Source organism: Apostichopus japonicus, chromosome 4, assembly GCF_037975245.1.
Source record: "Apostichopus japonicus isolate 1M-3 chromosome 4, ASM3797524v1, whole genome shotgun sequence".
In the NCBI taxonomy this organism is placed as follows: Eukaryota; Metazoa; Echinodermata; class Holothuroidea; order Aspidochirotida; family Stichopodidae; genus Apostichopus; species Apostichopus japonicus.
Window position 1 is genome coordinate 28,122,354 of NC_092564.1, and position 23,813 is coordinate 28,146,166.

Below are 23,813 nucleotides of genomic sequence, written 5' to 3' on the forward strand. Positions count from 1 at the left end.
AACGGCATCCGTAGGGACATCGTTTTTTGGTCCACATTTGAGTTTCCATCATATCTTTAATCTGCTTTTCATACATATCTTTTATTGTGATTGTTATAATGACCACATCTTATGACTTTTGAGTCGTATTTCTGTATCCAGTGGGATTGTCTCGCTGAGATATAAAAGGATGAATTTTCCGTACGTTTTCACGGTAGGCCCCTCTGTTCAAGGTCAATGCACGACTATAACATTAGGTCCACTAAGTGCGGATATTGGTCTCCATTTGCCACTATTGCAGCAAACCCAACCGAACAACGTATCTACGGTGTCTCTTAAAAGACATCATTATTAACAAAGTCGAAACTAATTTTTAGTCTCTTTGGTGTCACTTTAAAAGTATTTCTGATTACATTACGTACAGATTCGCCCTCCCTCCTTTTCTATGCGATAGGTTCATATGGGAAACATGACAATGACCGTGATAAAATCAATTTCAAGATTACTAGCGATCAATTTGTTTCAAAAAATGGTTGAAAAGTGACATGAATTCCTCCTCATTCATTCCTTTTATTTTGAGCATGTTGAACGCTTGCGATAACATGTCATTACGAATCATTGCAAACGCTCACCCAAAACCATTAAAAAATATCGCCCCTCCCCTTCCTACACTGCCCTCCCAACAGTGATGGAGTGTCCATACAGTCAGGGGCGGAATCCCCCCCCCCCCCGACAGACTCAAATGGACTGCTGGCGCCCTTTTCAGCTCTTTACCACTTTTTACTTATTCGCGATTATTGACTTTTTTATTGCGCTCTCATCTACCTATTGTCATTTGTCACATTTTGTTGGCGTTGACACCTATTTATTCTTTGTTTATCTGCAAATTAGGAAGTCCCGGAAAGGGTCATTTCCGGCGATCTAGGGAGTATCTTTACTCAAAAAAATTCTGTACGCTCTGCGCCAACCTGTGTTGGCGCTCCGCTTAGATAAAGTCGAAAGCGCCCATACAGACCATTCTCGCCCCTCTGACCAATAACCCTAGCTCCGCCACTGATTAATCTTGGAGTGTTTCGAACTAGGGACCATATAATTGACAGCCACCAGTTAACCACTGAGCTAACACTCCTGATATTAACAAAAACAAATTTCAAATGTTATTTACCATGGGAGTGGAGTGACCACTGCGAATAGCTGAGATGTGGTCAATTAAACAATGAAGGATCAAAATGACAAGTAACAAAATAGAAATGTCAGACAAGAATTATTTCCCATGAATTACCTTGTTATCTATTACCCATAAATTTATACATGCATTGATTCATTTCATCTTTTTTTATATCTCTCCTGAATAATGTTAATAATACTAATATTAATAACTTGTAATAATAAGAAATCATATTAAAACAAATCCTTAAACCTAAGAAGAAAAAGAGTTTAAAGTAAAATTTATAAAGTTGTTCTAAAGAGAGAAAAAGGTATGGTAACTGAATAAGAGCATGGAAAAATTATTGCAAAGTAAACAATGAATTTACTGAGGCATAGAAAGCTCATGATATTAAGAGCAGATCTTCAACATATTAATAAATTTCTAATTTCTTTATGGATATAATACTAGGCTTAAAATAAAATATGATGAGTATGGTACACAGATACATCTATCTTAATCTTGTATTAAAACAAAACAGGACATCACAATTGGTTGACAAATCACAGAATATTACAATCATTGAAACATGAGCCATGTCTCCAGTGTGTGCGTGTGTGTGAATTATGTGTTGTTCATATGCAACATGTGAGAAGTTTATGTGTGGGGATTGACAAGAATGAAAGCTGTTTCTTGAGACTAGAACAGTTTTTCAAATTTGGCAAAACTAACAGAAACACTCTACCTTTATAATCAAGCAAACTGCTTACATCCAACCTGAAACTCAATTCCCCGGCCTCTCTTTGTCCTTTCGAATCATAAATTTTGATTTAGGGGTTGCATAAATACCTTTGTTTACAGTCATTAAAGGTAGTCAGTATAGGCCCCAATTACAGCACGCTATAATTAAGCACGCTATAATTAATAGAAGTTTTCAAAAAATACATTCCTGGAGGTCTTTACTCTCCAAATTGTTCTCAGACATTGGTTACAGACATTGGTTCGTCTTAGTGGACCCCTCCCCTACGTCTGGGAGTAATTTGGAGATTCCCTTTGGACCTTTTTTTATTAGCAATTTGTAGCAAATTTTCTGGATAGCTTTCTAGGCTGCTGCTGACCTTCAAGCAATCTCACCAAAATCTCCCAGAATGCAATGCATACTGGTTACCAGTTGCATTTATAAAGGCAGCAAATCTGATAAAATTCTGACAAGTACACTAGCAAAGAAACACCAGCTCTGAGTGATACCAATAAATGCAGGCTCAGATTGCGAGAAGTTTGTCATCATAGTACAACGCAATGGCAAACCACAACCATTGCAAACAAGTAGGAAGAGTAGCTACATATGTGCAAAAAAAATTGTTAATTTATGCTGAAATTAATTGATTCAATTCACAGTGAGCTGAATATATGGCATTTTAATGTGATCAACAAGTGCTTGATTTACGCTATATTATGAGCCATTTGCAAATGATACCACATTATGAAATGGTACCAAGGTTGTGATAACATCATAATAATTGGCTGTTTTTCGGGGAATGTAAGCACTGATAGCATGAAGTATCTTGGCAGTTTGTAGGGTAGACTAATTACCTTTCTGGGGTGATCTCTGCTTTCTTATTAATTATCCTGCAATTATAATATTGTATTGGCAAAACTGTTCTTGGCATCAAAGTTTCTTGCGGTGCTAAACTTATTCAAGAGTTCTTTTTTTCATGACAAGAATGCAGCTGCCCCATACTTGCACCTTTAAAAGTTTATGACTGAACAAAACTGACCGATATGATTCAAAATATTTGAAACAAAAAATGTGTAAATAATACTAAATATAGAATTTATCTGATAAAGTGACGATAAGTCACATATGGAAAGTGTATCAAGTATAAACGTAATTTTCAGAAGTTCTTTTTCCTTTTTCTTTTTAAAAAATTATGATAATCATAACAATAAGGTTGAACAACTCTATTAATTCTTAAAATATACACAGAAAAAGCAACACAAACAAAATGGTTCTACAAATAGTATTCTGAACAAGGCTTAATATTATCAACTATTGAGCACCAACTTATATTTAATAGAGTTATGGAAAAATAAGTTGGAAAAACCTATAAAAAATGAAACTAATAAGAGACAAGATGTTCATGTAACAAGACACTGCACGTGCTAGCAATTTCTATATTAAAATTCACTTTCAAGTTATATTAATTCAAGGAGATGGAGCTATTAGCATGATACTGGATCAATCATATTCCAAGTAGTAAAGAACTGGTGCAGGATAAATAAGATAGATGGTATAATTGATACTTGATACGTATAATAGCCACAACATTACATATAATACCAACACCACAGGGGACCCTACACGAACGATTTAACTGCGATTAAGATAAAAGAAATATATTAAAAAAACTATGGATAGATCTAAATATGGGAAGATAATATACAGACATGATTCCTTCCTTGTAGAGGAGATATTTGTCTACAAGTTGGCCAAAATCTCTTATTCTTGTGCTTGATCAATTATTGGAAGAGCTTGGCTTGTGCATCTGAATACATTATATATATAAAGTAGACTTATTTAGTAACAGCAAAATTCTCATATCAAAGTGTGCTGGTCTGCTCACAGAAGGATAACAAACAGATAAAATAAGATACAGTTACAGGCAGATAAGTCTACAAGTAGAAGCTATAGATGAGATATCATGCAGGAAATACAAAGGGGTATTGTAATACTCAAAGGAACAAAGAAAAACAAACAAAGGACAGCTATGAACTCCAAACAAAGGACAGCTTTGTTCATTTTACTTGTACTAGAGAATACACTTGTAGCATTCTACTCGAATTTTGAAAGCCAAACGAGGTTTTTTTTTTCACCCTCTAAATATTACATCTCAGTTTGTATTACAAAGAAAAACGTTTAATTTCCATAAAGTTATCACATGTTCTGATTAAAGTCACAATAAATATACATCATAAGATTATATAATAAATAAAGAGTCAATAGAATATAAAAGATCTATATCTTGGAAGACCAGCTCTCCAGTGTAAATTAAAAAGAAATAGGTTTTTGAAAAGATCCCAGAAATATGAAAATAAAACTCCAAAAAACAAAGTATAACCTGAAACCAACTACCTCAGAGCCAGCTGACAACACTCTCACTGTAGCACACTCTATTTTCACTAAAGCTCCCTCTATTTTCACTATAGCGCCCTCGCACACAGAGAGAAAGAGAGAGACACCACCTTGGAAGCATTTCCATAAATAGTATGTTCATGAAAACACAGATAGTGAGGGTAAAGACAATTATTCAAATAGATAATGATAGTAATAATCAAAATAAAAGATACCGTAGTGATGGGAATCAAGACATGATGTCAAGGATATAAAAGGGAAAAAAATGATCTAACAGACAGCGAAGAGCTGATTATAAGAGATATTTCTAAATATTGAAAAGGTCTGCTTTTTCAAGGGTCTGTTTTAACACAGTTGTAACATAAACACATCCAAACTTGTTGAAATTATCGACAGTTATAGTTTTTTAATAAAAAAACAAAACCGAAACCATGTTGGATAGAGGTGTGTTTATGTACAAGGTTATGCTAGCAAACAAATGAAAATTTCAGATTCAAAATAAGATGTGAGAATATTTTCTTCAAAAATTCCCTTCTGCAAAGAAATGGATGATTTGCTGGCAATGATTTCCAAACAGGGGACCACACAACTGTTTTTAATCGAAATATAATTCCACAATTTAATTTTTTATTCTCTGTTCATTAGAAACCTGAGCTGTGAAATAATAAAATAAAAAAAAGAAGATTTTTAGTTACAAGAGAAGTTTCAAAACCATCACATTGACACCAGAGGGAAGGTTTCGATATTCTACAAAACTGAGTAACCACTTGTCCCATTCGTCTATCTTTGAGTACTTCATGGACATGAATCACAAACTGTTATTTGACAAACCATAAACTCACAAACAGTGGAACAAAATTTTAATCCTAAGCCATTAGTGACTGTTGTAGGTCAGGGGATTCACCACATTCCCTGAGATGAAATAATCATGTTGCAACTTTCTGAAACATTCCCAACTTACTGAAACATTTTCCAAGTAGATTACAGACTCTTTGTATTCTGTGGCTGTCAAATTAGACTTGAAGATCGTCGTTACAGCTTCTCACTTCTTCTTAATCTTACATTCTTGGATAAGGTTTTATACTCAGGGTAACTATTAACCTTTCAACCCCATTAAGCAATCTTTATGCTTTATCTCCTAAGCAAAATGTATTTAGCTAGGATAGTTTCAATATGTATTCAATTTTCCAGAATTTGTGTCTTGATGGCAATTAAAGATTACCTAATTGGCCATGGCATGTACCGATCGTATGGGATTATCTTATGCCATGTACTGATCATTTAGCTTTGGATGGCATCTACCGATCATCTGGTGTTTGATGCCACACATCGATCATCGAATGTTTGATATTATGTACCAATCATCTAGTTTTGGGTTTGTATTTAACCAAAAAATTGTGATGGTTTACTTAGCTTTTAGCCGGTAATGTTATTCCTTCTTCCACAACATTCATTAAACACCAAATTAGTTCTCGCTTTGTTCTGGTTCAGTTCATCTTACTTTGATGTACAAAAACTGATCTTCTCTCTCAAATTTATGCCATTTTTCTCCCAAAATGTGAGTATAACATTCAAATCACTTCAAGGCTGCAAAGCCAGCCTATCATAATCCTCTCCTAGATTAATTCAGAGTAAAACTTGATTTCAAGGTTCTGTGAAATGAAATGTGATGCATATTTATAAATCAACGCTAGCATCGAATGATGTATTCTGTGACAATACTTACTTTCTTCCACATCATGGCTATAGCTATCATGTACAGTACTGTACAAACTGACTCTCTCTATTTTGATTTTTCTTTTTCCTGGCATTTTACCTTTTTCATATCTCTTTTTCATTTAAACATAGAAAGAATCTTCTCTAATTTCCAGACATTGCACTAAAAACAATTTGGTTATACAGACAACCATCAATAAGATGCCTCTCCTATTATTCAAGTTTCTTCTTTTTTGTCACTTCTATCCTCTCAATATATCGGTAGAGAATCATAGAGATTAAATAAATTTCTGCATTTACACCATCCAATTAACTATTACTTGCTCCCTACATGGGCAGTGCAGTACTATTATAAACTCTGCAAATCTTTTTGACACCTTTCCTCAACCTCTTTTTCCTTTTTCTTTCATCATGTTTTTCTCTGTTGCTTTTTCCCCCTATCCTCTTGCACCAGAGTTGTTCATTTATGGATGTACATCATCGACTCCATCACAAATCTGTACTGCTGGGATCTCCTATCAACGCAGACCTTTCGTCGCTACTGTCTCTTCTGCTGAAAAATCTCCGGATTTTATTGAAACTCTGTTTGGGAGGCGGCCCTCGCAGCATTGGAGTGCTGTTCTTGTGGGTAATGTTAATCTGGAGGGTAGAGAAAGATGACAATCAATTGCAACATTTTTATAGGAAGATGGTAGGTAGACCTGCAAGGGAATTTCTGTTACTTTTTGTCCATGACACATTATTGATGTCTCAACTAGGCTCCGTTGTTATTAAGAGAACTGAATCCACTTACATCCGGTAGATCTCAGTCTTAAAGTGATATGGAGATTTTGAAGCAAGCAAGGCACAGGAGGTGGGAGTGAGACTCTTAGAATGCCAAACCATTAAAACTAAACAGCTAAGCTTCTGTTTTCATGATGCTCTTCTGAAGCCAGGGTATTCAAAGTGGTGTATACCACTAACACAGCCTTAATCTACCACAAACTCAGCCTTAATCTACCACAAACTCAACCTTAATCTACCATTAACACAGCCTTAATCTACCACAAACTCAGCCTTAATCTACTACTAACACAGCCTTAATCTACCACACCTCCTTCACAGCAGATATGACTAAACTGGTCTGCTTCGGATCTAGTTATCGGGGCTAAAGCAATGAAGCTTTTATCGTTAATCTCTCAGGCTGATTACCAACTGATAAACCGAACTAAAACACTTTGAATGAGACAAACTACTAGCTTATAAACAAACTGTCACTTGCGTAAATTTGATTTTGATTTGAATTGTTATAATAAAAAGTTGACAGATATTCAATCCTCCCACTTTTCTAATTGCTCTTGCTATCCTCTTTCATTACGGAGCAGTGTATAAATGTCTTGCTGTTCCTCTTGAATACTCCAAGTAATTTGAGAAATAAAAGTAACATCATAACTGAAATGTGGTTGAAACCAAGGTTAACTGTTGATACTCACAGTGCATGGTGGTTGAAGCCATGGTTCACCATCAATCTGCATAGGAAATCTTTTCCTGGTCCTTATTGTTACCGTGGAACATTGTGCTAATCTTTTCCCTGAGGAGCGAATACCGGCCTTCACTTGACCAGCATGGAGGGCATTTTCAATTCCAATAACCTCGATGAGCTTGTCTCCTATAGCTGTGAGGGGGTAAACACATTATAAAGGTCACAAGGTACATCTCATTATTGTCTGGAATGTTTGTCAGTTTCCTATTTCTCCTTGCAGGATCCCCACGCCCCTCACCGATACCAGTCACATCTCACATCTTAAATCATTCTCCACTGTACTAACTGAAGACCTAGTTGAAAGCATAGCTTTCGAAAGCATAACAATTACAAAGGATACATATGTTGTATATATACACTATATTCTATACATGCAGTACAAAATTGTTCACCTTGCTACAACTTCCATTCAGTCCCTCCAGATCTTTTTTTCCATCTATTTTATGTTTTGACAAGCAGAGCAAGTACTTTTTTAAAATCTTGAAGGTCATTGTTTGGCCAAATTCTCTACTTTTAAATTGCCATATCAGTCAGGATGATTCAGTTAGCAATGACATATTTCATAAAGCTACCAGCTTAATATTACTATTAATAAATTCCTACAACAATCATATTAAATCTCTATAGAATCAGCAGAATTTCTTCCTAAAACATAAAATCTGAGTAAAATGGTAGTAATGTTGAGAATGCTTCTGACATGGTCTAGATAGATACTCGGTTAATACTCACACTGCTCGGCAAACATGAGGTCCACATCAGACTGGGTAATACCACTTGAGGAATGACTGTCTCCTTCTCTCCGCCTCTGTACCCGTTTAGCCAGCTTCCTGCGCTTTTTCTCGCTCGGGGTATCTCCCCAGATATTTGAGCCACCGTAGATGCTTGGGATGTTCAGGATGGCGATACCTTCCATGGGCGCACCACTGCCGAGATCTAACGACACGTTGTCACACTGTAAATGGGAACAAGCGACGTATGCAAAGAAAATTCTTGTAAAAAACTAGGACAGAGTGGGTTCTGCCAATATCATGACGAGAAAGAATACAAACAGGTACTAGAATTACCATGGGTACCGGGATGAAATGAGGGGAGAAGGGGGGGGGGAAGGAAAACAAAGTAATATCATACAGATCAAATTCACAGCTTAACAGACAAACCAAAAATAACAAATTAACATCACCATGAAAATTAACTGATACATAATCAAACATTGTATAGCAGCACACAACTAACGCAGTTATCATTCTTGATTTTATTTACGTCAATCATGCTACTAAGTTAAAAATTAATACCTACCAGACACATCTTGATGGGGAGGGGAGGGAGAGCACATGCAGTAGTGGGGGAGGGGTACAGGATGGAGAGTGGGAGGTGGGTATGCAGACAGCAAATGGAATCTATATACAGAGCTCTATTGGCATCTTATGACTTTACTGATCAAGATATATCTGTCTGATGATATGAGGTATCTTACTCAAGCAACTAGTTTCAATGTTGATATTTATGGTTTAAACTGATGCTCTTGGTGCAATAATGGTTACTTCAATCATCCACTTGCCAATAAAGGGATATTGCTTCAAAGCACTGTTTACATTAACAAATATGCTGTAATAAAATAAAAATTTTATGGCCCAAATCTTCTCTTTGCATCGTTACACCAATAGGGAAGGTTGTATTAGTTTGGTAATAGCCCAAAGTGTGTTTACGACACAGCGGACTTTGCCACCAAAATTTAGCGAGTGCACACCCCTGCATAATAATATCTGTATTGAAATATAAGCCTGCATATAACCCAAATAGAATCACTGAGATACTTTGAAAGGAATCATTGGCAATCGAAAAATGAAATGGGTGTTACTTTTAACATTAAAGATGAAGTCCCTAATGTGAATGGTAATAAAACCGTTTTTCCATGCTTTCTTTCAGGGAGAAGTTTTGAGATGTCCCATTTGAACAAATGATTTATGCTTCTCAAAAAGTAATTCATTGTAAAGGAAATTCATAGCAAAACAGTTGATATAAAAAGTCCTGAAGGCTGAATTGAAATTACAGAATGCCACAAATTTATACTGGTATAGCTCATCTGTGTTATTTTCCTCTGTGGGAATTTCTGTCTGTGATGGCAGCAATGTCAGTATCCATTACAGAGACAAACAAACCAGTGGTTTTAATTACAATTTACATTATTCCAAATGTCAGCTGTTAGTAAAATGTGATTTCAGACTGCTGCCTACACCAAACTCTGACAATCACCCATAACTACTATAACACCTACTCTCGATCCAGAATTTTAAGGAAGGTGTGAGGCCCTGGGGTTATTGTAGGGGGCCCCCAGAAATAAATATTTTACATGCCAACTGATGCTTTCTTTGGCATATTTAGGATATAAATTACGTCTAATTAAGTCGACACACAAGCCAGTGCTAATACCTACTAGTGCTAATAACTACTTTAATTTTTTGTGCAGAGACGAAAAAAAAACCCTCCCCCTTCACCAAGTTGTGTCCAATGACCCCCCCCTCCCATCTCCTTTCACCCCATTATTTCCTTACCTGACTCTCTTTTGCATTTAAACTCACCATTATATCAATATCTTCATGAAGGTTTCTACATGTTGCTTGAAAAGTTTCTGAAGTTCCAAACTCAAAGTACCAGAGTTTATTCTTAACCCTGCTGTTAAATCTCTCGGGATGTTTCTCCCTCATCATGTGGAATCGATGTGCAATTGAAGCATCCTGTGAAAATAAAAAAGAGAGAACAACTTTGTTAAGTTTTAAAACTGTCTCATAAATCAATACACAAGTACTTGCAGACACAAAATATCACTTAAATGGGCAAGTTTGGTTCCGTTTTGGCATTAAAGGATGACATGCAGAGACTGCTTCAATACTTGGCGAGGCACTAACAGCACCAACCTCATCTACATATTACTACTAACAGTTTCAACCTCATCTACATATTATTACTCACAGCAACAAACTCATCTACATATTACTACTAACAGCACCAACCTCATCTACATATTAATACCAAGTTAACAGCACCAACCTCATCTACATATTACTACTAACAGTGCCAACCTCATCTACATATTACTGCTACCAGCACCAACCTCATCTACATATTAATACTAACGGTGCCAACCCCATCTACATGTTACTACTAACAGCACCAACCTCATCTACTTATTAATACTAACAGCACCAACCTCATCTACATATTACTACTAACAGCACCAACCTCATCTACATATTAATACTAACAGCACCAACCTCATCTACATATTAATACTAACAGTGCCAATCTCATCTACATATTACTACTAACAGTGCCAACCCCATCTACATGTTACTACTAGCAGTGCCAAGCTCGCCTACATATAACTCCTAACAGTGCCAACCTCATCTACATATCACTACCATAAATTAGACCACACCCCTGCAAATTAAGATAAGATGATTTCATATCACAAAAATATCTCAATTTACCAATGTGTAGTATCAACCCTTTAAAACATATTACTTCCCTTTTACAATACCAGCCCTGTACTACAAATGATGGTTAAAGGTGTTTACTTACGACACCAAATATCTGCATATTACAATGTACAGTGTCCACCTTTTACAACATATTACTACCGTATACAACACCAGCCCTGTACTACAAGTGATGGTTAAAGGTGTTTACTTACAACACCAAATATCTGCATATTACAATGTACACCAAACCCTCTACTCCAAGTGATGGTTAAAGGTGTTTACTTACAACACCACATATCTGCATATTACAATGTACAGTGTCCACCTTTTACAACATATTACTACAGTATACAACACCAGCCCTGTACTACAAGTGATGGTTAAAGGTGTTTACTTACAACACCAAATATCTGCATATTACAATATACAGTGTCCACCTTTTACAACATATTACTACCGTATACAACACCAGCCTTGTACTACAAGTGATGGTTAAAGGTGTTTACTTACAACACCAAATATCTGCATATTACAATGTACAGTGTCCACCTTTTACAACATATTACTACCGTATACAACACCAGCCCTGTACTACAAGTGATGGTTAAAGGTGTTTACTTACAACACCAAATATCTGCATATTACAATGTACACCAAACCCTCTACTCCAAGTGATGGTTAAAGGTGTTTACTTACAACACCAAATATCTGCATATTACAATGTACAGTGTCCACCTTTTACAACATATTACTACAGTATACAACACCAGCCCTGTACTACAAGTGATGGTTAAAGGTGTTTACTTACAACACCAAATATCTGCATATTACAATATACAGTGTCCACCTTTTACAACATATTACTACCGTATACAACACCAGCCTTGTACTACAAGTGATGGTTAAAGGTGTTTACTTACAACACCAAATATCTGCATATTACAATGTACAGTGTCCACCTTTTACAACATATTACTACCATATACAACACCAGCCCTGTACTACAAGTGATGGTTAAAGGTGTTTACTTACAACACCAAATATCTGCATATTACAATGTACAGTGTCCACCTTTTACAACATATTACTACCATATACAACACCAGCTTGTACTACAAGTGATGGTTAAAGGTGTTTACTTACAACACCAAATATCTGCATATTACAATGTACAGTGTCCACCTTCTACCTTTTACAACATATTACTACCATATACAACACCAGCCCTGTACTACAAGTGATGGTTAAAGGTGTTTACTTACAACACCAAATATCTGCATATTACAATATACAGTGCCCACCTTTTACAACATATTACTACCATATGCAACACCAGCCCTGTACTACAAGTGATGGTTAAAGGTGTTTACTTACAACACCAAATATCTGCATATTACAATGTACAGTGTCCACCTTTTACAACATATTACTACCATATACAACACAAGCCCTGTACTACAAGTGATGGTTAAAGATGTATACTTACAACACCAATGGAAAAGTAGTTGTTGATGATATTATATGGTACTGGATCTCCTTGTTCCTCTGTTGATGTGGTACTAAACTCTATATGCCATCGGTCCAGGTCCACATTGGTGGCATCTTCTACGTCCATCAAGGTCTTACAGAGGTCACCCCCATCGTAACCTATGTCAGATAATTTACTATAGTTAGTATTTTGAAACATACTGAAATCAATAAAAATAAAAACAACCTTACAACAGAAAAAAATCTTCTTTACTGTCAACAAAACTTTGTCACAAGTGAGAACTTAGTATGTAGTACAGTCTGTTTTAATACTAGATTTTAATTGGTTATCTTTTTGAGGTTATTGATTCCGTGCTGTTGAATGAAAAACTCTTTTTCACCAAGATAAAAATCTGTGTGTCATTTCCTAATTACCTAAAGGTCAACACATTTTGTATTTGTGATGAGCAAAACTGCCTTGAAATTTGACAACGTCATACTCACAGTCACGATATTGATCTAATAGATATTATAAATATTCATCATTTAAATGAATTATTCATTGAGCCCTTCCCATCCTTGAATTCAAACAGTTCTCATTGTTTTACTTGTTTAATGTGTCGCTATGATTCCAGATAGAAATTTACAATTCTAAACACTGCAGCCAATCCTGTGAAATTCAGGCCGAATCAATTTATTGTGCCACCATAATTTCAGGCAGTATCTGGGGGTATATAAAATAGGCATGGTTTATAAATGAAAATTCTGAATTAAGCCGACAGCACTGACGAAAAAGTTTCATACCACCAATGAGTATAACACACGATGACATCATGAAATGCTGAGTTCCAAATGTGGTATATTGCACAGCTTTTATCATCAAAGTTTGTCAGACTTTAAGAAAATATGGCAGTCCTTAAAGATGCATGTCACTATGGTCTGTTGTTAAATAATTAACCACTAAAGTGAAGATAAGAACCAGCAACATACTCTGTTATTTGTCCGCCCAAAACAGCACCAAGAACAATGACATTGGGTATTATAGGAGACACAAACCTAACCATCAAAATTGGTTTGAATGTGATGGAGATTGTTGCCATGAGCAACTTTCCCAAACAGTCAAAACAATTTTTTTTTAACCCTATTTGGGATTATATCAGAGATTTAATTTTTCTTCACACAAAGAGGCCAAAGACTTGATCAAGTCTAAATATGACCTCATCTAGCCACAAATGTTTCAACTTGTTTATAATTTTTATTGTTTTGTTTTATGTTTGCTTCCTGTCATGGATATGGGTTTTGCAATGCTGAATCTAACATATTGAAACTCTTAACATGACCTAATGATGTCATTAGTTTTAGTGTCAACATTGTTAACATTCTACCTTGAAAATAGGAAGGAGAAAACAAAGAGAAAGTAAAGGTTTTCAGATCCTAATGGCACTATGACATCACAGATTTACAAAAGGATAGCTTCCAGACATGACCAGTTTATACTAGGATATCTTCCAAACGAAACCAGATTTATCTTAGCTGTTTGGGCGAGACCTTCAGATCTCTGTCAGATAATCCACAGATGATGGTTCCTATTTTAACTTGAGATTCATCAATTAGGAGTAGCCCACCAATGCAACCTTCATTTCATTTTAATAACATTATTATTAAAAGTATTAAAAGACAGGTTTGTGTGAGTGCATCTTTAAGATGATTCTTGTTTCACCTGGCCATGCTCTTTTTTCTTCAATTGATCATTGAGAAACCAGAATATACAAACATTTATCGTTTTAACCTTTTAAAGGACAAGAGTTTACTTACCCCCTCCCCAATTGAGGCATCTGGCTAAGTCATTACCAGTACCTAGTGGAAGCACAGAAACAGGAGGTCTGGGTTCAATCTGTAGTTTATCTGCAAAAACAAAACAAAGATGACATCATTATCATACATTTCGTGCTGTTGAAACGGAAGCTATTGTACATGTTAAAATGAAGAATTATTCATTGGTACGTTTGAGGTTATCAAGGCAGGCGGGTGATGTTTCTAAATATTTGAGTTATCATTTCTAAAAACACAAAACAACAAAACACAAATGACAGCTCTACCTTTTCATATTCTCATTTTTACTCTGCAAACTTTTCAGCGAAATTGCATTATCCTGATTGGGATTTAATAAAGTACAACTTCCTTAAATTTTTTATATTTAAAAAAAAAAAACTTTTTTGTTCATCGTTATAATTCCCATTGTTAAATCCACGCTGCAGCTAGATAATCGGTACTACACGTGAGCAAATTCCTAAGTCTTAAGGCTATCTAGACCATGCAACAATATGGCACTGTACTAAAGATACTTCACAATACCCATACTACATGTTGTAAAAGCCCTCCCTGTTTGTCGTAAGGAAATTATCAATGAACGGTGCCCTCGTAATTGTTGTGTAATGAAGACAGGATGTGATAATGAATCCAATGTTTGGAAAGAGGGATAAAAATGCAATGCAAGAGGTCACATTCTTTTTGGAGACAGGAAAACCTCGGTGTTTTGTTGGGTGACAGAGAGGTTTGATCACCGACTGATGACTCGGTCGTGATTAAACAAAAACTGAGTTTATACGTGTCATCCATGATAAAAGAGATACTGAATTCTATCGGCAAAAGTATATGTTTTTTTTTTCCCGCAGTGGATGTCACAGGTTGGAGACCACTATGGCAGACAGGCTGGCACATATATGGACACTAGAAAGGAGTAGGAGCCACATTTAACATGAAAAAGAATTAGATACATGGTACAGTGAATAGATGTTCATATGCCCTGGAGACTGAACATCTCTGACCTCATTTAGTTTTGTGAGAATTGTCGACCATGACGTTGCAAACATTGGTCAGCATTTTTCTCCATCAAAAAAATGAAGGATGAGGTTGCAAAAAAAGAAGAGCAAAAAAATACATGCTCAAATCTGCAATAAGTAATAACTACTTCAGACCTATTTCAGGAAAACTGCAAAAATATCTGATATTAATCACTGGATAAATGATATGCAACTTTTAGTCGGCAAAATGATTTTAACAAGGCTTTACCGATACAGTCGAGCACCCATCCAACGGTACCATCACCACCACAACAAAGCACACGGAATCCCGGAACGTCTCGGAAGAATTTTAATCTGTTAAGAGAAGCAGAAATGGAACAAAATGTGATAAAATCTGGAATACTCCACCTGGGATGTGTCAGGAAGGGAAGGGGAAGGGGAACGGCGGAACGGGCCATACCATATTGAATCATACAGCATGACACCTTCCCTTGCCTTATTGTTACTGTTGAGATCAAGCTAACATACTGCTGTGCTACCAGCCCTTGATACAAACACCATATGCTACAGACTTTATGACAAGTCGAAAGCTTATCCTTGTTCTAACTGCTAAATCAAGCAAAATGCGTGTTTTGTTTTTTTTTTTCTTTTTTTTTTCTTCTAATATACTTTGCAATATTAGTCAAAGATAAAAGTTCCATGCATTTATAAAGTATCCTTTTATGACATTTATGTACTATTTTGCAAACATTTACATATTATTTTGAAAACACAATAAAATCTAATTTCAACCTACAAGAAGAAGTGGAAGGGTTGTACAGTTATGCACAATTCAAAGTGACCCTTTTTTCTCCTCCTCCTCAGAAGGTTCATCAATATAGATACCTATGTATGCTGAGCAAACACTGGGTTTGATAATCAAATATGGTTGTAGAGCTTAGGTTGGTAAAGCCAAATGAAAGACTAGGCGAGGCTCACCAGAGATAAATAGATTACCCACGAGGGTCTCGCGTGGGTGAAAAGAGATTACCTGTGAGGGTCTCACCAGGGATAAATAGATTACCCACAAGGGTCTCGCGTGGGTGAAAAGAGGCTCAAAGATGCTCAAAGCAGCTCTTTTGAGTCTGATTACATGCCAATTTTTATACCAAAGCTTAGTTTACTCAAAGCAAAGGGATTCAAATTGGTTCCTTTTCACCGATGGAATGTATAAAATAGTAACTGATTTGATCCCACGGATTTCACATCATCAATATATTCTTTAAAAAAAAATACAAATCTGAAATTGGCAAAATCGTAGACAAATTTTCTCACTATTTCGCTTAATGCTTGAGAAGTGAGTTACATGAACTGCACGGGTATGGTATCTTCAGTAACAGGTCTGAAATAAGAAGTTTTGCCCCAAATTGCTATTAAACACTGCTTTATCTGCTGTCTTCTGGTAGGTTTGTGGTCATAATAAATACATTTCAAAAGTTGGAGCCAACAGTCAAGGCTTCTCTGTTTCTAGTTGACTCCTTCATATAAGGAAAGACTGGGACACACGCAGAGGAGAACAAGAAGAAGAAGAATGACACAGCTACTTACCCCGGCATTGGTCCACCTTTGTTGAGGTCATAAACTTGTCGGGGATTTAAAAGATACTGGAATTTTCTCATGATTCTCTCTCCCTGCCTTCCGCCGCTTTTCGGATTTACAAAGACGACTAAGGGATGAGACCCTGGGAGAGGCGTGACCTTAAGTATAGAGAGGAAGAAGACGTGGTTGAATGACTCAGTGCATAACTTGTTTAATGATACCATTAATGCAGGATTTGTGTGTATTAATGCACTTTAAATGCAATGTAAGCTCTGAATTGACATTACAGGTAAAACTTGAAAGCTACATAAGTGACCTATGGGAGATGATCTCTGTTAGAAGCCATACCAGGGCATTTAGTTTCAAAACAGAGTTTGAAGGAGAAAGCATTTGTTTCCCTTCTTTCAGGAGTAAGCACAAATTTGGATATTTGGTTGAGTGATTAATGATCCTCTTTGGCCATACTGAAAATATCAGGTGGGTAAAGGTGGGGAAAGGGCAGGGGTAGGTGTAGGGGTGGGGGGTAGGGGATAGGGCAGGGATGGGATGGGATAAAGAGGGAAATGAAAGGGACCTACTTCAAACGTATCATCACTTTGGTATTTGGAAGCTTACATGCAGGAACAACCCATTTTCCTGTCTAACACTGTTCTGACGATTGGCCAAAAAAAACCCAAATATGCTATAACTAATAAATCGAACAGGAAACGAACGTTAACACCATCACGATATATTCCATACATAGTAGCAATGTAAATTCAATGTTATGTTACATATATAGAGTGCTGTTTTCTCCCTACCTGGAGGCTCTGGCCTTCCATGGAAATAGAGTCCTTTCTTGCCTTTGATGGGTCAATATCTTCAGATGAAGCTCCCTCCTTAGAGGTTAGGCTCTTCCTCTCTTGCTGTAGGAGAGAGTGAGATGGACATTACAATGGGAGGTCACACATGGTAGACAAAAGACAACATAATGCTAACAATCTAGAAAAAAAGATTTTATTGCCTGTGTTATGTGGTAAGTAAATTAGACAGGTGGTGAATTCATTAGCATAATAGATATTAATATGTATATATTTATATATATGTATATATATTTACAGTGTAATACACTGGACTGGGCTTTATCAGAGCATCATACATGCTACTCTCACTGACTATGTAGATTTACCACAGCAAACCCATGTACATGGTACTAATTCTAATTGATGCTATGCAGTACAACTTGTAGATTTCTATAATAAAAGCAAATAGTAGAAAGGAGGAGGGGTATGTCATAAGAAAAGGGGGGGGATAAGAACGATTTAATTGCAATATTAAACATCTAGAAAAAGCTTTGTTTTTTCACCAAGTGAAAAAAATCCTGACAGAAAATATTGTATGATTCTAAAGCATTGCTGGACAAGGGCTATAGCAAGCAAATTTCACTTTAAGATTTAAAGGAATTTTAAGCACATTACTGGTGCAGGAATTAACATGGATATCTGGAGAGAAGATTTATGACAGCCTACTCAATCTGTTACAAGCATGTAAACGAGTTCCTATGCGTACTGCAAAAATCATTCCGAACATCAGATTGCCTACAATCATTTGAGAGAATATTAAACATGCACAAGTCCATAGTTCAATAGCATTGCAGCAAAACAATTTGTTTTCGTCTTCCCACACAAATGCAAAAACAGGCTATTTGTTTTAACTGCATACATGTGAGCATCACTTGTTTAAGCTGAAATAATGATGCCAGGTGATGAGTGGGAGGCAATTACATAGACATTATCACATGTTAGCTTAGCCTCAATCCATTTACAACTAATGTGCAGGCTGTATTGAGGTATGGTAGCAAAACTGGTTTACCAACGAATCCGAAACCATACATGAGATATGGGCATATGGTACACTCATATTCAAACATATTAAAAACTTTGTGTTAAATATTAGTAGTATTATTTTGTTTTGTTGGAACAAGGTTTGGGACCAAAACTATTTTATTAATCAAAAATAAAAAAACTTTCCTTTAGTTGTAATTTTTCTGTAATGTGGTCCTCACCTCAGAGGATGAAAAGAGTATTAATACATTTTTACGAATTTCTTCTGGTTGTACCCTTGTAACTAACATGTAAAACATAGGAGGGATGTGTAAGGTTGCTGAATATAACATCAGCTTTAGGCCTAGTACCACCATTTCTGTTTTACTTCAGTATCTCCAGAGCAATGGAGGGAGGAGGGGGGTGGGGGGGGTTATTCCATGTCATCATTTTTTGGGTGGTATCTAGTCACAATGCAACACAAATTTTGATGTAAACAATTAGTCGTCCATCAGACGACCTCCAGAGCTGATTGAGGTAGTCCTGAACAGAAATTGGGTTATCTCGGACGGTCCGGAAACCCATGAAAACTCTGCCCTGTGTTATCATTATTTGCAATGTCTAAATGAGATGTTTCAGTCAATAGCAAATATTCCACTGGTGATGTGAGAGGCGAGGGGAGGCATTCACAAGGAGGAGGAAGAAGAAGAACTTTCACCATTGACAATTTATGTTGGATTTATTTCAAGGACTTCCAATATCAAGGAGTCATCAATAGAGAATCAACTCATGAACCAGGATGCAATTAGATGGATCACTGTCATGCAACTCTTTATCTTGGTCACCAGTCAACATGGTGGGGAGGGGTGGTACACCCTCTTTTCAACCCCCACCCCCACCCCCCCCCCCGCACACCCACAAAATTTAAAGTAGTTATATTAGCAGAACTTTGCACATAGATCTAATTAAAGACTGAATTTGTAACCTACATATGGCTGAGAGGTCACCATTTTTATGAAGATTATTTTTTGTGGGGGGGGGTTTAATGTTTGGTTTTAATGTCCCCAGGTCCACACCCTCTCCTTTTTAAAATCGTTGATGGAGTCATTAATATAACATCGCTATTGTTAAATAGACTCTGCCCACATCTCAATTGCACTTGATACCCTAAAGATTATCAAATGTGGCAATATTTAACCATTTATCAAAAGATTCTGTCAGGCAGCTAAATAAAAATTTATATTTAATTTGTGTATATTGCTCATTTTGACTTTCTCCTTTTCTCTTTTGCTGAAAGTTATTCACAAAGTGGAAGAAAATTAGGAGAGTCCAAAATGACAGAATAAATGAAGCAAATGTCAAAATATAAAAGGAATCATTTTTGGATAGCTTTTTTTTGGTAAAAAAATGTTCTTTACTTCCACATACACTAAAGATTGCAACATAACCATTGATCACTGTGTAGCTTTGTATAGAGTAGTGCTACTCACTGTCAAACTGTAGTTTGAAATTACATACTCTCTGTAGTACTCCTTAGATACCATAGTTGAGTTATTTATGAACATTTTCAGTACACTTCTATAACAGCTAAATCTCATATGCAAGAAAGGAAAGATAAAACCAAAATTTGAAGTTTGCTTAAAGGGTCTTACAACAGAAGAATTCATCCAGTGAACTGAATTCTTTTTGAGGTATATCTATCTATACATATATTTTGAGATATACATATTGAGATATACATATATTGAAATATATGTATTGAGATATATATTGAGATATATATATATGAATGTTACATTTTTCTTACATAGTTTTTATCTTACATATTTTTCATATTTTTCATCCGACGTATTTTTATCCAACATCTCACATATTTTATCTTTAATATTTTTTATCCAACATATTTTTTTTCTACCCGTATACCTGTACTTTAACATTGCATCTTTTCCTAACATATTTTTTACTACATATTTTTCATGGCAGAGTTTGCCAACCTATGCATGTCATCAGAGTCAACCCTCCTCCAAAGGTATCAATAGCATGCATTTGAACAGCAAGCAACATTGACAGAGCAAAGTAGCAGGGAACAGGGTTACCTTTTAAATTGTTCACACATCTACACCACCAGCATCCACATCTTGGCTTTATTTGATATTTAATTACAAGCCAGACATAAATCTTAAAGCATAGACCACCAGAAATAGTAACTTTACAAAGCATTGAAGCTGTGGCGGTTGGGGACAGATACAGAAAGAGCTGCAGACATTTTCTAACATAAAATTTGAACGAAACATTTCCGCCACTCCTCCATGGGCCGACATGTCATCAGGCATGTGCAATGAAAGAAATTTGCCACAGGCTTCATGGAAACAACTTGTAGCAAGAAAGTTCTCCTTATCCAGTAATTGTTTCTCAATAGTACCCATTCTTTTCTACTGAAATGTTATCTTTACCACAGCCATAGAGAGATATTCATACCATAATTTACATGCATTGATTTTAAAGGTACACTACCAAGCCAGGAAGAAGCAAATGAAAAAAAAGTCAACACCACAAGGGAAGCTGTAAATCTATATTCAGGATTAAGGACAAGGATTAAGACAATTAAGGATTAAGATTAATCAAGGTCATCTATACCTCCTTATTGAAAGACGATGTCTGGACTGAGTTTACTCTGCCCTGTTATAAAGTAATCAAGAGTAAGGCAAACCTGAGAGAATTATTCATATATTACAGAAGAAGAAGAAGACCTTTTGCCCTGATTATTCATGCATGAAAGGAAAAATAAATTACTTAAAATTAATATAGTGTAATAAACTTGAGAAGACATCATACTGATGCTGTATCAAGCCCATATCTTTCTTTAAATACAGTTAATTGAATCTGCTCTTACAAATTTGAGGCATATTCTTCCAAAGAAGTTTCTAGCAACTAATGGATTAATGGTACATCTTTCAGAAAAGAAAAAATAAATATATATATATAAATAGAAGAAGAATTATTCACACACACACAGACTCACCAGAAAGTTTTGTCAAGCATTACATTGGGTAATTAAGCATTTCATTGGCTAATTAAGCAATGCATTTTCAATCTCTTGCATTTATATCACTTTAATCTGACTAAACCAAACTTGTAGATGACCTTTAGGTTTACAAATAGATATGGTTGAGAAAGAAAAGCATAATATCCCTTTCCCTCCCCCTTCCAACTTCCAAGTGGAACATGTCCTCCCTACCCCCCAGGCCCCTTAGTGTTAGCACAGTGATAAAATCAGCAAAAGGTGGGGAATTAAAACATGCCAAAAAACAGTGTATGGTCTGGCCTTCAGCTTCATCAAACTGATTTGTATATAGAACTGACCTTTTGCCCTTAAAATGATGACCCTTATGCCCATAAAATGATGACCAAATGACTTTTAACTGACCACCCCCATTACTATAACAAGGTAATCGTCTTGCCTTCATGCCCTACTTCATGTACAACAGGCAAAATAGCAAACTCTTATTTCCACACATTTTTTCCCCCCATTTTTTTCTTTGATATTTCAGTCTTGCCTAAGATTTCCCTTACAAGGGATTAAACCAACCAACAGCCAAAATCTCTTGACAAAATACAATGACAGGATTCCTAATAGTGACTAAAACCGCATGTTACCAGATGTCAAGCCTTAATACTGTACATAGTACATTGTTACAAGCTGGTAACGATAGGTTGGTACAGTATTTCAGCTTGAAAAACCAGCACTTCTTCTATTGCCAGGAAGTTGTATTTCTTTGAAACACCTGTAGCAGATCTGTTGATATCTGTTACAAGAACTTCCGTCCATAAATCTGACCTGGCTGACGTCATTTCCTCGTACAGCTTGTTGTTTTAACATCAAATCGACGTAATCGTTTAATCTATAATATAACAGCTGTCTATATTCCATGTGCTATCACACATATGTGCTAGCATTGACCTACTTGATGCACTTCTCCTCCCCCCCCCCCAAAAAAATACAAACATAAATACATAAATACCATGTTTTTATCATAGTTTCTTGTCTACCTGTTTTTAACTTTTCAACAGATAAGTTTTGCTAATATTCTTTACTTATTCTTTACTATTAGCCCACAATTTTCTCATTTTAAGTTTTTCAAGTGACAAACTTTAATGGAAGAGAGATAATTTTTTTTAATAAGAATCCTACCTCGTCAGTGACAAGACTATCCCGGTCATACTGACTATGCCGCTTCAAAAAAGTCTGAACAAACATAGTAGATCCTTATCCTAATTCCTCAGGAACCAATCAGTCTTTCAAATCAGGTTCTTCATTTTGTTTTGTATTTTTCCAACAAACAAAAAAAGAAGAAGAAACCAGTCAAATGAAATTACAATCAGACTGAATCCAGCTTAAAATAAATTCACTCTTCTTCAAATTAATCATAGTTTCTTCGGGGCTATCTCTTTTCCACTCGAACATGAACACACTTTTGGACAGAATGAAGAAAAACTACTCCACACTTTGAGAAAAATATCACAGACAAAGTGTAAATCCGTTAAGTATCCCATAAAAATTGCCAGTTTAGAAAAGATCGGGCGTTAATTCCGTGGAGATTGATTGATGCATACCGTGTTCCGAATAATGTAACCTACTGACACAATTACACCAATGTGTGTTCCTTCAACTTGATGAGACTAAAGTCCAAATTTGACTTAATATATCCTCCAAGACTAAATGTGATTTCAATTGACAAGTACTTGATGAGGTCTAACAGACCATGGCACCCTATCACAATAAAATAAAAAGAGACATTGATAGCTCCTCAATGGGATAGCATTTAAAAATTGACAGCTCACATATGTAGACCAATGTCAATATGGCCTTAACAATGCCAGATAAGTTCCACACGGTGACATATGTAAGGCAATAAACGTCTCATGAGTGGGAAGTTTCTCGTCATTCAGGAAGTCAGAATCAGTAATTAAAGTCAAGCTTGTAATGTCCGCTGTGATTGGATCAAAATGGTTACTTCCTCTTCCTATCAATGCTAATAGATGAATGCTTCCTTCTATCAAAGCTCCCACTGGCTACCACTGAGAAGGCTAACATATCACACCTTGTGGAGGGGTGTGCGTTAAGGGGGGTCTCTTCATTACATATATCATTGGTGGATGCTTCCTCCTATCAAAGCTCCCACTGG

The 23,813-nt window shown here is 36.0% G+C and overlaps 1 protein-coding gene across 11 annotated transcripts in view; it reads right to left on the reverse strand.

The window, feature by feature from the left end:
- Positions 1-1,243: 1,243 nt before the first annotated feature.
- LOC139967034 (diacylglycerol kinase beta-like) overlaps positions 1,244-23,813 on the reverse strand; it is a 156,475-nt gene continuing 133,905 nt past the window's right edge. For 9 of the 11 annotated variants that reach the window (XM_071970654.1, XM_071970647.1, XM_071970648.1 and 6 more), the window contains 10 exons: positions 21,265-21,306; positions 17,626-17,730; positions 16,835-16,983; positions 15,516-15,601; positions 14,259-14,348; positions 12,463-12,623; positions 10,077-10,232; positions 8,227-8,449; positions 7,448-7,629; positions 1,244-6,614 (listed from right to left, as the gene is read on the reverse strand). In XM_071970654.1, the coding sequence (XP_071826755.1) occupies positions 6,465-6,614; positions 7,448-7,629; positions 8,227-8,449; positions 10,077-10,232; positions 12,463-12,623; positions 14,259-14,348; positions 15,516-15,601; positions 16,835-16,983; positions 17,626-17,730; positions 21,265-21,306 (1,344 nt within the window). In that variant the 3' untranslated portion in view covers positions 1,244-6,464. The remainder of the gene's footprint in view (positions 6,615-7,447; positions 7,630-8,226; positions 8,450-10,076; positions 10,233-12,462; positions 12,624-14,258; positions 14,349-15,515; positions 15,602-16,834; positions 16,984-17,625; positions 17,731-21,264; positions 21,307-23,813) is intronic. The other 2 variants (XM_071970650.1, XM_071970655.1) reach the window with 1 other exon arrangement.